The 14,350-nt window shown below is 41.2% G+C and overlaps 1 protein-coding gene across 6 annotated transcripts in view; it reads right to left on the minus strand.

Moving 5' to 3' along the window:
- METTL22 (methyltransferase 22, Kin17 lysine) overlaps positions 1-14,350 on the minus strand; it is a 209,018-nt gene that overhangs the window by 126,533 nt on the left and 68,135 nt on the right. For all 6 annotated transcript variants that reach the window (XR_014450768.1, XR_014450769.1, XM_083153385.1 and 3 more), the window contains one exon: positions 317-357. Coding sequence is in view for 4 of the 6 variants with exons in the window: in XM_083153385.1 (XP_083009511.1) it covers positions 317-357 (41 nt within the window). In the remaining 2 variants the exon portion in view is untranslated. The remainder of the gene's footprint in view (positions 1-316; positions 358-14,350) is intronic.

Below are 14,350 nucleotides of genomic sequence, written 5' to 3' on the forward strand. Positions count from 1 at the left end.
AAATTTTTACAAATTGGTTATCAAGGTTATAGGGAGCCTGCATACCCGCGGTAATCCAGAAGTGGGATTACCGTGGGTACATGAGGTTTGTATCTCGTTTCCAACTGAATTCCCCCTAAATTGTCACTGGGGCAAAGACTGATGTGAATAATTTAAATATAATCTGTAAAGATCTGGGTAATATAGGTGTGTAATATAAATAAAGTATAAACCAATAACAGTTTACGAAAAATTTCTACATCCATAACATTTTTCAACTTCATTTTCTATTTAATATACAGTATAGAAGCAGAAAAAAAGTTTCAGTCTACTGTACCTGTTTTCCAACATCTTCTAGAGTTGTAGCCATAGTATGCTCTGAAATGAAATATAACTTTTGTCAAAATGTGCTTTTACATAGAAATTCTGAAGTTGTACAGTATGAAATTTCAAAATTGGAGAATTTTTGAAATTTTATTAAAAATCATTTTTTTTTACAATTACATGTATCAATGTGGTTTAAATGTGCTTTTGACTGTAATGTTCATGATAACACCCACATGGTTATGCTTGACTTGTTAAAGTGGACAGTAAAAAAAAAATCCCAATCTAATCTGATTTGAGGATTTAGATCATGGGTCTTCAAACTGTGGCCCTCCAGATGTTGTGAAACTACAAATCCCAGCCTGCCTTGCCACAGTTTTGCTATAAGGGAGTGCAAGGCATGCTGGGATTTGTAGTTTCCCAACATCTGGAGGGCCACAGTTTGAAGACCCATGAATTAGATGACTGGAGTTTTGGCAGGAGATTAGCAAAATGCAGTATGTTACAAATCAAGGACTTCCAACATTTTGTTGATACACTCCTGCCACTCCTATCCCCAATACAGGAGTTTAGTTTCAGGGCCTGATTCAGGTGGATTCAGCTGTATTCGCAATTGTCTCTTTTTACGCAGTGGTATTGTGAAAGTATACCAAAAGGTGGGTTAATACACAGTTGTGTATAACCCCAGGAGCGCTTGTATTAGAGATGCTGACTCAATAGGAGCAGCTGCTTAAGTGGGGAGGGTCAGTTTCCCAAAAAATTACAAAAAGCAAAAACAACAAGAAAAGCAGCGCTCACATTCAATAATGAGTGAATTAAATCTTAAAAAATGTTTTAAACAATTTTTTTTTTAACCATAATGGTATAAAAATTCATGTATATAGCAAGCACATATATATCACAATGATGAAGCATATATTACAAAAAATTGTGTACACTGTTACAAAAAATAAATAAATAAAAATGCTGTTTTAAAAACAATTAATGGTGACCAGATCTCACGTGTATCAGGGCAATCCCCATACGGGGTGGAGGAGCAATGGATCCCGCACTGTCCACACTGTGTAATAGTCCCAATAATTGGATGGAGTCCAAAAACCGCCAATTTGTATTCCTGTGGGCACACTGAGGGAGTGGCTGATGTTTCTGTAGCCTACCTTCAACCTCGTGGCAAGTGTCCAGGTCATATTAAGTTTTAGGCTGAAGACTTCCCATATTTGTTTAGGGCTCGCAGTGGTCAGATTATTGAGCAGGTAGGTCCTCCAAGAATTACCCAGGATCTGACATCCAGCACAACCAACGCGTTTCGCTGACAAAACGTCAGCTTTGTCAACCTTACCAAAGCTGACATTTGGACAGCGAAACGCATCCAATTATTGGGACTATAACACAGTGTGGACAGTGCGGGATCCATTGCTCCTCCACCCCGTATGGGGATTGCCCTGATACACGTGAGATCTGGTCACCATTAATTGTTTTTAAAACAGAATTTTTATTTATATATTTTTTGTAACAGTGTACACAATTTTATGTAATAGATGCTTCATCATTGTAATATATATGTGCTTGCTATATACATGAATTTTTATACCATTATGGTTGAAAAATAAATTGTTTAAAATTTTTAAGATTTGATTCACTCATTATTGAATGTGAGTGCTGCTTTTCTTGTTTCTGCGTATTGTGAAAGTATGCTAATGCCGCAGTCACAGCAATATATAGATACAAAGACCAAAAGATCGGTAGCATTGGTCACACCATTGATATGCCAAACAATTCACCTTTGTTGAAACCAAACTGGCAGGGCCAGTTCAGCTACGAACACAGACGCAGTTGCCGGTTCCGGCACGCCCACAATAAAAAAAGTTGACATGCCTATGTTTCAACAAAAACCCAGTCCATTACCTGCCACAGTCAACCACTCTGCATCCAAATCCACTGTGCTACTGCTGTCAGTAACCAATCACAACACAGGCACAGTGCAACATAATACAAAAAGAACTGCACAAACATCAGTTAAACATCAGTTAAAGAACTGCACAAACATCAGTGACTTGTCTAAAATTAATAGAATTTCTTTGGTTGAACTGTAAACTAACTTTGTGACTGTAAAATGTACAAATTATGGCAGCAGGCCAATATCTGACCAGTGAGCCTCACATCAGGAGTAGTGAAAAGAAAAAAGCAGAATGTCCCAAGGCGCAACCTGGAGATCCTTGCAGCCTCAATGTTAATGGTCACTGGAAGACCTCCTATTTAGAAATCTGTTGCTGGAAGAATAACATTGACGGCGCTTGACTCCGTGTGATGAATATTGGTGGATCGTGACCGTGATATTTAAAAATAAAGGAAAAAAAGAACGTGTCAATTTCTTTTCAGATAACTAAATTAATCAAAAAGTGACAGGGGAAGCACAATGGTGGCGTACCAAACTCACAAAATTATAGTGAGATCCCGTGCATAAAGATTTCTTTAAAGGGTCACCTTCTGTGTAGACATGGGGATGTGAATAGATAACGTACCATACTCACAGACAAATAAATAAAAAGACTCCTATAAAGGTTTCTTTGGATTTCATACACCAATCTCCATATGGCAACGTTTAGATACCGAAAAACAAAAACAATATGTAAGTCCTCAAAATGAAAGAAGTTCACAAATATTCAAGGGTACATGGGAAACCTCTATATCGTACCAAACTCACAGGACATTGTAAAACACTGTATATATAAAGGTTTGTTTATGGGATGGCACCTTAAGTGGAAAGCTCTTAGTGTGGCACTAAGTTATTTACAGCACGACTTGTGGGTAAACACATATAGCAGTATCTTTATCATTCCTTATTTGTACTCCTCCATATTAGGTGAACTCGCAAATGGGGTAGTATACAAATAAGATGGAACTGTCTTAGTCTCACACTATTTTATTCCAAAAACACAAAATGTAAAAGCATGAATAAAAATACAAAAATACCTGAGAAGTGGCCAGGGGTGGACAATGCCACAACCCAGGTAGAAAAGCTTAGTCACTCTGATGTCCAATGCCTTTCGACAGCGACCTGCTGTTTTTTTCAAGGCTCTTTTTCAAATTGATGGAAACACTCTTCAAAGAAAGAGTTGTAGATGATCTCACATCCAGCAATTTACAAGATCATAAACAGCATGTATTTACTCAGCTGAGATCTCGTCAAACAAACCTTATTCACTTTTTTGACTGGGTGACTACAGTAATAGATAAAGAAGGGGCCGTAGATGTATCTTATCTAGACTTTAGTAAGGCTTTTGACACTGTCCCACATCGTAGGCTGCTAAATAAATTCAAAAGAATGGGATTGAATACAAAAATGGTTGAATGGATAAGATCTTGGTGCGGGACAGAAAACAGAAAGTTGTAGTAAATGGAGTTCATTCACAGTAGAGTACCCCTGGGATCTGTACTTGGATGAATGCTTTTTAATATCTTTATTGCTGACATTGCAAATGGTATTGAAGGGAAAGGAATCAGAAGCAGAAACAAAGACGTAATAATGCCACTGTATAGGCCATTTGTACAACCTCATCTAAAATACTGTGTCCAGTTCTGGAAGCCATATCTCCATAAGGCAGTGGTTCCCAAACTGTGTGCCGTGGCACCCTGGGGTACCTTGACGGACTTGCAGGGGTGCCCTGGTTTGGTGGTCCAGGACCAATGCAAGTTATTTATGTCCATTATAATAGTTAAATTGTGGACAAACAGAAGTGAATCCTGTCCATTACCACATAACTGATCCCAAGGATGAGATATAAACACAATTTCTTTAACTTAATATTTGTTTCTGACTTTCTCAATGAGAAATCTTTAGCCTAGGGGTACCGCAAACAAAATTTATGATGTTTCAGGGTGCCATGATTCAAAAAGTTTGGGAACCCCTGCCATAAGGATTTAAATACAAATAAAATGATACATGGCCTACATCACAAATCTTACTTGGAAAGACTAAAAAACTCTCAATATGTATAGTTTGTAGCAGAGAAGGGAAAGGGGGACATGATAGAAACTTTCAAATATCGTATATCAAGGGTTTTCACAAGGGAAACATTCTTCAAATAAAGGGCCTTATTCTAGTTCACTCTTTCTGACAAAATCCTTCTTAGATGGGCAAAACCATGTGCACTGCAGGTGGGGCAGATGTAACTTGTGCAGATATAATTAGATTTTGGTGGGGTTTTACTTCAAAGTGAGATCTATATTGCAGTGTAAAAATAAAGCAGCCAGTATTTTCCCTTCACAGAAACAAAATAACTCACCCAAATCTAATTCTCTCTGCACATTTTACATCTGCCCCCCTGCAGTGCACATAGTTTTGTCCATCTAAGAAGGATTTTGTCAGAAAGAGTGAACCAAAATAAGGCCCAAAGAGAGGTAGGTTCAGTGGAAATATGAGGACAAATTACCTCACAGAAAGGATAGTGGACAATTGAAATAGCCTCTCATCAGAGGCGGTAGAGGCTAAGACAGTAGAACAATTTAAACATGCCTGGGGATAGACATAAGGACATCATCCTTACAAAGAAATAAGGATCAAGTAGGGTTTAACCCCTTCCCGACATTTGACGTATATATACGTCATGGCCGGGATGTACTTCCCGACACATGACATATATATACGTCATGGCTTCAAACTGTCACTGCGTCTAGAGACGCAGTGACAGAGGGACGATGTCTGCTGTCCCTGACAGCAGACATGTCCCTGCATGCCCAGGGGGGGCTGCGATGCCGCCCCCCCCCCCGTCGGCGATCGCTGTGATTGGCTGTTCAGTGAGAACAGCCAATTACAGCGTTTTCTGTGTCACCGGCGAATAACGTTCGCCGGTGACACAGGGATCGGAGGTGATTGGTGCTGTAAAGTACAGCACCAATCACCGCGGGGTGTAAGGGTGACACTGGTGTCACCCCACCTCACCCCGCCCGCCCCCAAAGGCCGTGATTGGTTCGTCGGACCGACGGACCAATCACAGCCATGGAGGGGGGTTTAAACTAACGGTGACTGCACTGCAGACGCCATTCCAGTCTGGAATTGCGTGCAGTGCGGTCACCGTGCCTAGCTGCCGCAGTATACTGACCTGAACCTTGCCAAATACTTACCTGATCACTGCCTGGATCTTGCTACTTCTTGCTTCATGCTGTGACTTCCTGTGCTGTGTTGTGCTGCTGCAGTGTCATCGAGTATAGATAGAGAGATAGAGATAGAGAGAGATAGAGAGGGCTAGTGACAGAGAGTGCTATATTTTGTGCTGCTGCAGTGTGATAAAGTTATAGATAGAGAGATAGAGAGAGAGAGATAGAGAGATAGTGACAGATTGTGCTATATATTTTTTATATAACTGACTGCTGCCCCCCCTTTTGTGCTGATCAGTATAAATTAACAACTTTTTGGGGGCGCAGGGTTTTATTTTTATATAAATACCTGTCAGTGCTGCTGCTGTAGTGTCATAGAGTGATAGATAGTGAGAGATAGAGAGATAGAGAGAGATAGAGAGAGATAGTGACAGAGAGTGCTATATTTTGTGTCTGCTGTCCCCCTTTTGTGCACCCCCAGCAACTTTTTGGGGGTGCAGGGGTTATTTTTTATATATATTACTGTCAGTGCTGCTGCTGCAGTGTCATAGAGTGATAGATAGTGAGAGATAGAGAGATAGAGAGAGATAGAGATAGTGACAGAGAGTGATAGAGAGTGCTATATTTTGTGTCTGCTGCCCCCGCCTTTTGTGCTGATCACTATATCTGAGGTGATCAGCAACTTTTTGGGGGTGCAGAGGTTTTTTTTTTATATATACCTGTCAGTTGCTGCCAGTTGCACTGTCAGTTGCACCAAAGGTTGTGCACCTGCTGCCCCTCACTGGTAATCAGTGTCGCATCACTGATCACCTTTTTTTTTTTTTTGAGGGTGCTGTGGGGTCTTTTTTTAATTTTTTTTTTTACACACACTGTGATTTTGTGGGTGTCCTGTGGCCACTGTGCGCTGATTAGTGACGTACATCACTGATCAGCTTTTTCGGCACAGGGTTGATCTATTTTTTTTGATCAAATTCCTGTTGCCTTTGAGCGCTGTTCAGTGACGGACGTTACTGACCAACATCTGTGCTCAATTTTTGGCGCAGGACCTTTTTTTTTTTTTTTTAACCCCTTCAATTTTTTTTTTTTTAACCCCTTCAATTTTTTTTTTTTTATTGGGATCAAATTCCTGTATAAAGTATTTTTTTTTTTCTGCACTACATACACACTACACACTACATACCCCCCTGGGTTGAAATAAAGTTTGTACCCCCCCCCTACACTATACACGTGTTGAAACATTTCACTACCAGAAACACAAAAATAAAAATGGCATCCCAAATGTCATCCCAAATGTCATCCCAGTCATCCAGAAGAATGTATTCAGCGGAGGAGGCATATGCCATGCTTGCCTCTGACTCTGACACAGCCAGTGATGCAAGCGGGGAATTTGAAGGCTTCGTCTTAAGCTCCTCTTCCTCCTCTGGTGATGAGGGACCCCCTCAAAGACGCCCCCGTAGAGCAGCTGAGACCCCCCCCAATAATTGATCTTGTATGGACCCCACCACCAGACAATTTTGAGCCCCAGGTTCCTGAGTTTTTGGCCATGCCAGGAATCCAATTTGATTCCACAGGTCTCAGAGAAATTGACTTTTTCAAATTATTTTTCTCTGATGATTTTATAAATTTAATGGTGGACCAAACTAATTTATATGCCCAGCAGTTCATTGCTCGAAACCCCACGTCATCATTTGCTAGGTGGACCCCTGTAGATGCAGTAGAGATGATGACGTTTTGGGGTCTGGTGTTTCATATGGGCATAGTAAAAAAGCCAGAAATTAGGCAATATTGGAGTACAGATGTTCTGTACAGCACCCCATTTTACCGTATGGCCATGACTCGGGCTCGTTTTGAGATGATCCTTAAATTTTTGCATTACAATGATAATGCACAGTGCCCACCCAGAGATGATCCCACCTTTGACCGGCTATTCAAAGTCAGGCCGGTCATTGATCATTTCAGTGCCAAATTTGAAGAGATGTACATCCCTGAAAAATTTATTTGTATCGACGAGTCCCTTATACATTTTAAAGGAAGGGTTAAATTCCGCCAGTACCTTCCCAGTAAGAGGGCAAGGTATGGCATAAAAATGTATAAGCTGTGTGAAAGCACCTCAGGGTACACCCACAGGTTTAGGGTATATGAAGGGAAGGATTCAAGAATTGAACCGCCAGAATGCCCCCCCTCCCTCGTAGGTGTTAGTGGAAAAATTGTCTGGGATTTAGTGCACCCCTTCCTGGATAAAGGTTATCACCTCTATGTGGATAACTTTTACACTAGCATCCCCCTGTTTAAGGCCCTTGGTTCAAGAGGTACAGCAGCTTGCGGTACTGTGCGTAAGAACCAAAGAGGCCTCCCAAAAACGCACATTGCCCAAGTAATGAGAAGGGGTGAAAGCAGGGGAATATGCACCGAAAATATGTTGTTGGTCAAATATAAGGACAAGAGGGATGTCCTTATACTGACAACAATTCATGGAGACAGTACCACCTCCGTCCCTGTACGAGGTACCAGTACCCACACCTCAAAACCTAATTGTATCCTGGATTACAATAGGTACATGGGCGGAGTGGATCTTTCAGATCAGGTACTGAAGCCGTACAGTGCCCTGCGGAAAACAAAAATCTGGTACAAGAAGCTGGCCGTGTATATCATCCAGATGGCACTGTATAACGCTTACGTGCTATTCCGTTCTACCAGCCAGAGGGGGACATTTATGCACTTTCAAGAGGAAGTCATAAAGGGCCTAATATTTGGGAACCAGCAGGCAGAGGGCCCCAGTACTTCTAGTACTGGCCCCCGTATTGTACCAGGGCAGCATTTTCCTAACGAAATCCCCTCCACTGCAAGAAAGGGCAGGACACAAAAAAGGTGCAAAGTTTGCTATAAAAAAGGAATAAGAAAGGAAACTATTTTCCACTGTGAAACTTGCCCCGACAAACCCGGCCTATGTATAAAGGAGTGGTTTAAAATATACCACACATCTATGGATTATTAGGTTCATCATTTCACCGTGCTTCGGGGGTCTTGCTAATGCCACATAGCACCCACCATTCATTCCACCAGAATCTGAGCTGCAAAATCCAAAAATCACTCCTTCCCTTCTGAGTCCTGCCATGCACCCAAAGGGTATTTTTTGGTCACATGTGAGACATTGCCGTACTCGGGAGAAATTGGGGCACAGATTTTGGGGTGCTTTTTCTCCTTCATTCCTTGTGAAAATGAAAAATTTTGAGCCAGAACTGCATTTGTGTGTAAAAAATGTAATTTTTCATTTGCACAGCCCAGTTGTATCAAAATTGGTGAAACCCCTGGGGGTTTGAAATGTACACTATACCCCTAGATGAATTCCCTGAGGGGTGTAGTTTGCAAAATGGGGTCACTTGTGGGGGGCTTCCACTGTATTGGTGCTTGGGGGGTCTTGCTAATGCGACATAGCACCCACCAACATTCCACCAGAATCTGAGCTGCAAAATCCAAATATCACTCCTTCCCTTCTGAGTCCTGGCACTTTTTGGTCACACATGAGGCATTGCCGTACTCGGGAGAAATTGGGGCACAGATTTTGGGGTGCTTTTTCTCCTTCATACCTTCTGAAAATGAAAAATTTTGAGCCAGAACTGCATTTTTGTGTAAAAAAATGTAATTTTTCATTTTCTCTGCCCAGTTGTATCAAAATTGGTGAAACCCCTGGGGGTTTGAAATGTACACTATACCCCTAGATGAATTCCCTGAGGGGTGTAGTTTGCAAAATGGGGTCACTTGTGGGGGGCTTCCACTGTATTGGTGCTTTGGGGGTCTTGCTAATGCGACATAGCACCCACCAACATTCCACCAGAATCTGAGCTGCAAAATCCAAATATCACTCCTTCCCTTCTGAGTCCTGGCACTTTTTGGTCACACATGAGGCATTGCCGTACTCGGGAGAAATTGGGGCACAGATTTTGGGGTGCTTTTTCTCCTTCATACCTTCTGAAAATGAAAAATTTTGAGCCAGAACTGCATTTTTGTGTAAAAAAATGTAATTTTTCATTTTCACTGCCCAGTTGTATCAAAATTGGTGAAACCCCTGGGGGTTTGAAATGTACTCTATACCCCTAGATGAATTCCCTGAGGGGTGTAGTTTGCAAAATGGGGTCACTTGTGGGGGGCTTCCACTGTATTGGTGCTTTGGGGGTCTTGCTAATGCGACATAGCACCCACCAACATTCCACCAGAATCTGAGCTGCAAAATCCAAAAATCACTCCTTCCCTTCTGAGTCCTGCCATGCACCCAAATGGTATTTTTTGGTCACATGTGAGACATTGCCGTACTCGGGAGAAATTGGGGCACAGATTTTGGGGTGCTTTTTCTCCTTCATTCCTTGTGAAAATGAAAAATTTTGAGCCAGAACTGCATTTTTGTGTAAAAAATGTAATTTTTCATTTGCACAGCCCAGTTGTATCAAAATTGGTGAAACCCCTGGGGGTTTGAAATGTACACTATACCCCTAGATGAATTCCCTGAGGGGTGTAGTTTGCAAAATGGGGTCACTTGTGGGGGGGTTCCACTGTATTGGTGCTTGGGGGGTCTTGCTAATGCGACATAGCACCCACCAACATTCCACCAGAATCTGAGCTGCAAAATCCAAAAATCACTCCTTCCCTTCTGAGTCCTGCCATGCACCCAAATGGTATTTTTTGGTCACATGTGAGACATTGCCGTACTCGGGAGAAATTGGGGCACAGATTTTGGGGTGCTTTTTCTCCTTCATTCCTTGTGAAAATGAAAAATTTTGAGCCAGAACTGCATTTTTGTGTAAAAAATGTAATTTTTCATTTGCACAGCCCAGTTGTACCAAAATTGGTGAAACCCCTGGGGGTTTGAAATGTACACTATACCCCTAGATGAATTCCCTGAGGGGTGTAGTTTGCAAAATGGGGTCACTTGTGGGGGGGTTCCACTGTATTGGTGCTTGGGGGGTCTTGCTAATGCGACATAGCACCCACCAACATTCCACCAGAATCTGAGCTGCAAAATCCAAAAATCACTCCTTCCCTTCTGAGTCCCGCCATGCACCCAAATGGTATTTTTTGGTCACATGTGAGACATTGCCGTACTCGGGAGAAATTGGGGCACAGATTTTGGGGTGCTTTTTCTCCTTCATTCCTTGTGAAAATGAAAAATTTTGAGCCAGAACTGCATTTTTGTGTAAAAAATGTAATTTTTCATTTGCACAGCCCAGTTGTACCACAATTGGTGAAACCCCTGGGGGTTTGAAATGTACACTATACCCCTAGATGAATTCCCTGAGGGGTGTAGTTTGCAAAATGGGGTCACTTGTGGGGGGTTCCACTGTATTGGTGCTTGGGGGGTCTTGCTAATGCGACATAGCACCCACCAACATTCCACCAGAATCTGAGCTGCAAAATCCAAAAATCACTCCTTCCCTTCTGAGTCCCGCCATGCACCCAAATGGTATTTTTTGGTCACATGTGAGACATTGCCGTACTCGGGAGAAATTGGGGCACAGATTTTGGGGTGCTTTTTCTCCTTCATTCCTTGTGAAAATGAAAAATTTTGAGCCAGAACTGCATTTTTGTGTAAAAAATGTAATTTTTCATTTGCACAGCCCAGTTGTATCAAAATTGGTGAAACCCCTGGGGGTTTGAAATGTACACTATACCCCTAGATGAATTCCCTGAGGGGTGTAGTTTGCAAAATGGGGTCACTTGTGGGGGGGTTCCACTGTATTGGTGCTTGGGGGGTCTTGCTAATGCGACATAGCACCCACCAACATTCCACCAGAATCTGAGCTGCAAAATCCAAAAATCACTCCTTCCCTTCTGAGTCCTGCCATGCACCCAAATGGTATTTTTTGGTCACATGTGAGACATTGCCGTACTCGGGAGAAATTGGGGCACAGATTTTGGGGTGCTTTTTCTCCTTCATTCCTTGTGAAAATGAAAAATTTTGAGCCAGAACTGCATTTTTGTGTAAAAAATGTAATTTTTCATTTGCACAGCCCAGTTGTACCAAAATTGGTGAAACCCCTGGGGGTTTGAAATGTACACTATACCCCTAGATGAATTCCCTGAGGGGTGTAGTTTGCAAAATGGGGTCACTTGTGGGGGGGTTCCACTGTATTGGTGCTTGGGGGGTCTTGCTAATGCGACATAGCACCCACCAACATTCCACCAGAATCTGAGCTGCAAAATCCAAAAATCACTCCTTCCCTTCTGAGTCCCGCCATGCACCCAAATGGTATTTTTTGGTCACATGTGAGACATTGCCGTACTCGGGAGAAATTGGGGCACAGATTTTGGGGTGCTTTTTCTCCTTCATTCCTTGTGAAAATGAAAAATTTTGAGCCAGAACTGCATTTTTGTGTAAAAAATGTAATTTTTCATTTGCACAGCCCAGTTGTATCAAAATTGGTGAAACCCCTGGGGGTTTGAAATGTACACTATACCCCTAGATGAATTCCCTGAGGGGTGTAGTTTGCAAAATGGGGTCACTTGTGGGGGGGTTCCACTGTATTGGTGCTTGGGGGGTCTTGCTAATGCGACATAGCACCCACCAACATTCCACCAGAATCTGAGCTGCAAAATCCAAAAATCACTCCTTCCCTTCTGAGTCCTGCCATGCACCCAAATGGTATTTTTTGGTCACATGTGAGACATTGCCGTACTCGGGAGAAATTGGGGCACAGATTTTGGGGTGCTTTTTCTCCTTCATTCCTTGTGAAAATGAAAAATTTTGAGCCAGAACTGCATTTTTGTGTAAAAAAAATGTAATTTTTCATTTGCACAGCCCAGTTGTATCAAAATTGGTGAAACCCCTGGGGGTTTGAAATGTACACTATACCCCTCGATGAATTCCCTGAGGGGTGTAGTTTGCAAAATGGGGTCACTTGTGGGGGGGTTCCACTGTATTGGTGCTTGGGGGGTCTTGCTAATGCGACATAGCACCCACCAACATTCCACCAGAATCTGAGCTGCAAAATCCAAAAATCACTCCTTCCCTTCTGAGTCCTGCCATGCACCCAAATGGTATTTTTTGGTCACATGTGAGGCATTGCCGTACTCGGGAGAAATTGGGGCACAGATTTTGGGGTGCTTTGTCACCTTTATTCCTTGTGAAAATGAAAAATTTTGAGCCAGAACTGCATTTTTGTGTAAAAAATTTAATTTTTCATTTTCACTGCCCAGTTGTACCACAATTGGTAAAACCCCTGGGGGTTTGAAATGTACACTATACCCCTAGATGAATTCCCTGAGGGGTGTAGTTTGCAAAATGGGGTCACTTGTGGGGGGGTTCCTAAATTTTAGCATCTTATAGTGCCTAGAAACCTACATGGTGCCTAAAAAATAATCTCATAAAAAGGAGGCTCCAAAATCAAGTAGGTGCTCCTTCTATTATGAAGCCTGTGGTTTGGTCAACGTGCACACTAGGGCCACATATAGGATATTTATGAAAACAAAAGAATTTGGGGAATCAATTTTTTGTCACATTTCTCTAGTAAAATCTACTGTGTTCCTTAGAAAAATGTATTAAAATTGAAAATCTGCTAAAAAAATGAAATTTTGAAATTTCACCTACACTTTGTTTTAATTCCTGTGAAACACCTAAAGGGTTAACAAACTTCCAAAATGCTGTTTTGAATACTGTGAGGGGTGCAGTTTTTGAAATGGCATCATTTATGGGGGTGCCTCACATACAAGTCCCTCAAAGTCACATCAGAACTGAACTGGTCCCTAAAAAAATCAGTGTTTGAAATTTTCTTGAAAATTTGAGAATTTGCTATTCATATTGTAAGCCTCCTAGTGTCCAAAAAAATTAAAAGGAAGTTGAAATAATGATGGAAACATAAAGTAGACATATGGTCTATGTTAGTTATTAACTATTTTGAGTGGTATGATTATTTGTCTCACAAGCAGAAAATTTAACATTTTGCAAATTGCTAAATTTTCCATTTTTTTACGACATTTTGGTATTTTTCACAAAAAAACACAGACTGTATCGACCAAAATTTACCACTAATTTGAAGTACAATGTGTCACGAAAAAACTATCTCAAAATCACTGGGATAAGTAAAAGCAAAAAAAAGTTATCCCCACTTAAGTGATACATGTCAGATTTGAAAAAAAGGGCTCTGTCAGGAAGGCAAAAACTGGCTCTGTCAGGAAGGGGTTAAGGGAAACAATATGGTTAAAAAGGGGCAGACTAGATGGGTCTAATGGTTATTATCTGCTTTAAAATTTTATGTTTCAATAAATTTAAGTAAACTGTATTGTATTGTTAAAAAAAAAAATAGAAACACATAAAATGACTGTTCTAGTATAAAATATGATTTTTTTTGGACTATTAATACACTATATATACACACACACACACAGCAAAATAAATACTAGTTGGGGATAATAATTGGTGTGTTAATTAGATAAGCATAAACGAGTATGTACTTCTATATTAAATTAGAGATCAAAACAAATATACTTAATTACAAGTAATCAAGCAAAGCGATATATATTTATGTGCACTTCCTTCACCATGTTCTCCATGCACACCGCACTGCCGTCCTTCCGCTGCGGTGCTCTATTTTTCTATTTTTAGTCTCTAGCAATACTTTGCGATCGTAACCCCTTTCCATAAATTTAAGAACCATTTTGTCAAGTTGTTCCACTAAGTCAATTTCATCACTACAAATCTTCCGTACCCTTAGCATTTGTGAGTATGGCAACCCTTTTACTACCAAAGGGGATGAAAACTGGCAGGAGAAAATAACATGTTCGTGTCTGTAGATTTTACAAACAGCGATGTCTTCAGAGAAACCCCCCACCTCCAAAGAGGATGCGTACATCCAAAAAATCTATCTCCTTATCAGAGATGGTACAAGTAAATTTTATTAGGCTGTCACAACTATTTTGATGATCAATCAGATTACTCAATGATTCTGCAGAGCCCTGCCAC

Source organism: Crinia signifera, chromosome 7 (assembly GCF_055691185.1).
Source record: "Crinia signifera chromosome 7, ASM5569118v1, whole genome shotgun sequence".
In the NCBI taxonomy this organism is placed as follows: Eukaryota; Metazoa; Chordata; class Amphibia; order Anura; family Myobatrachidae; genus Crinia; species Crinia signifera.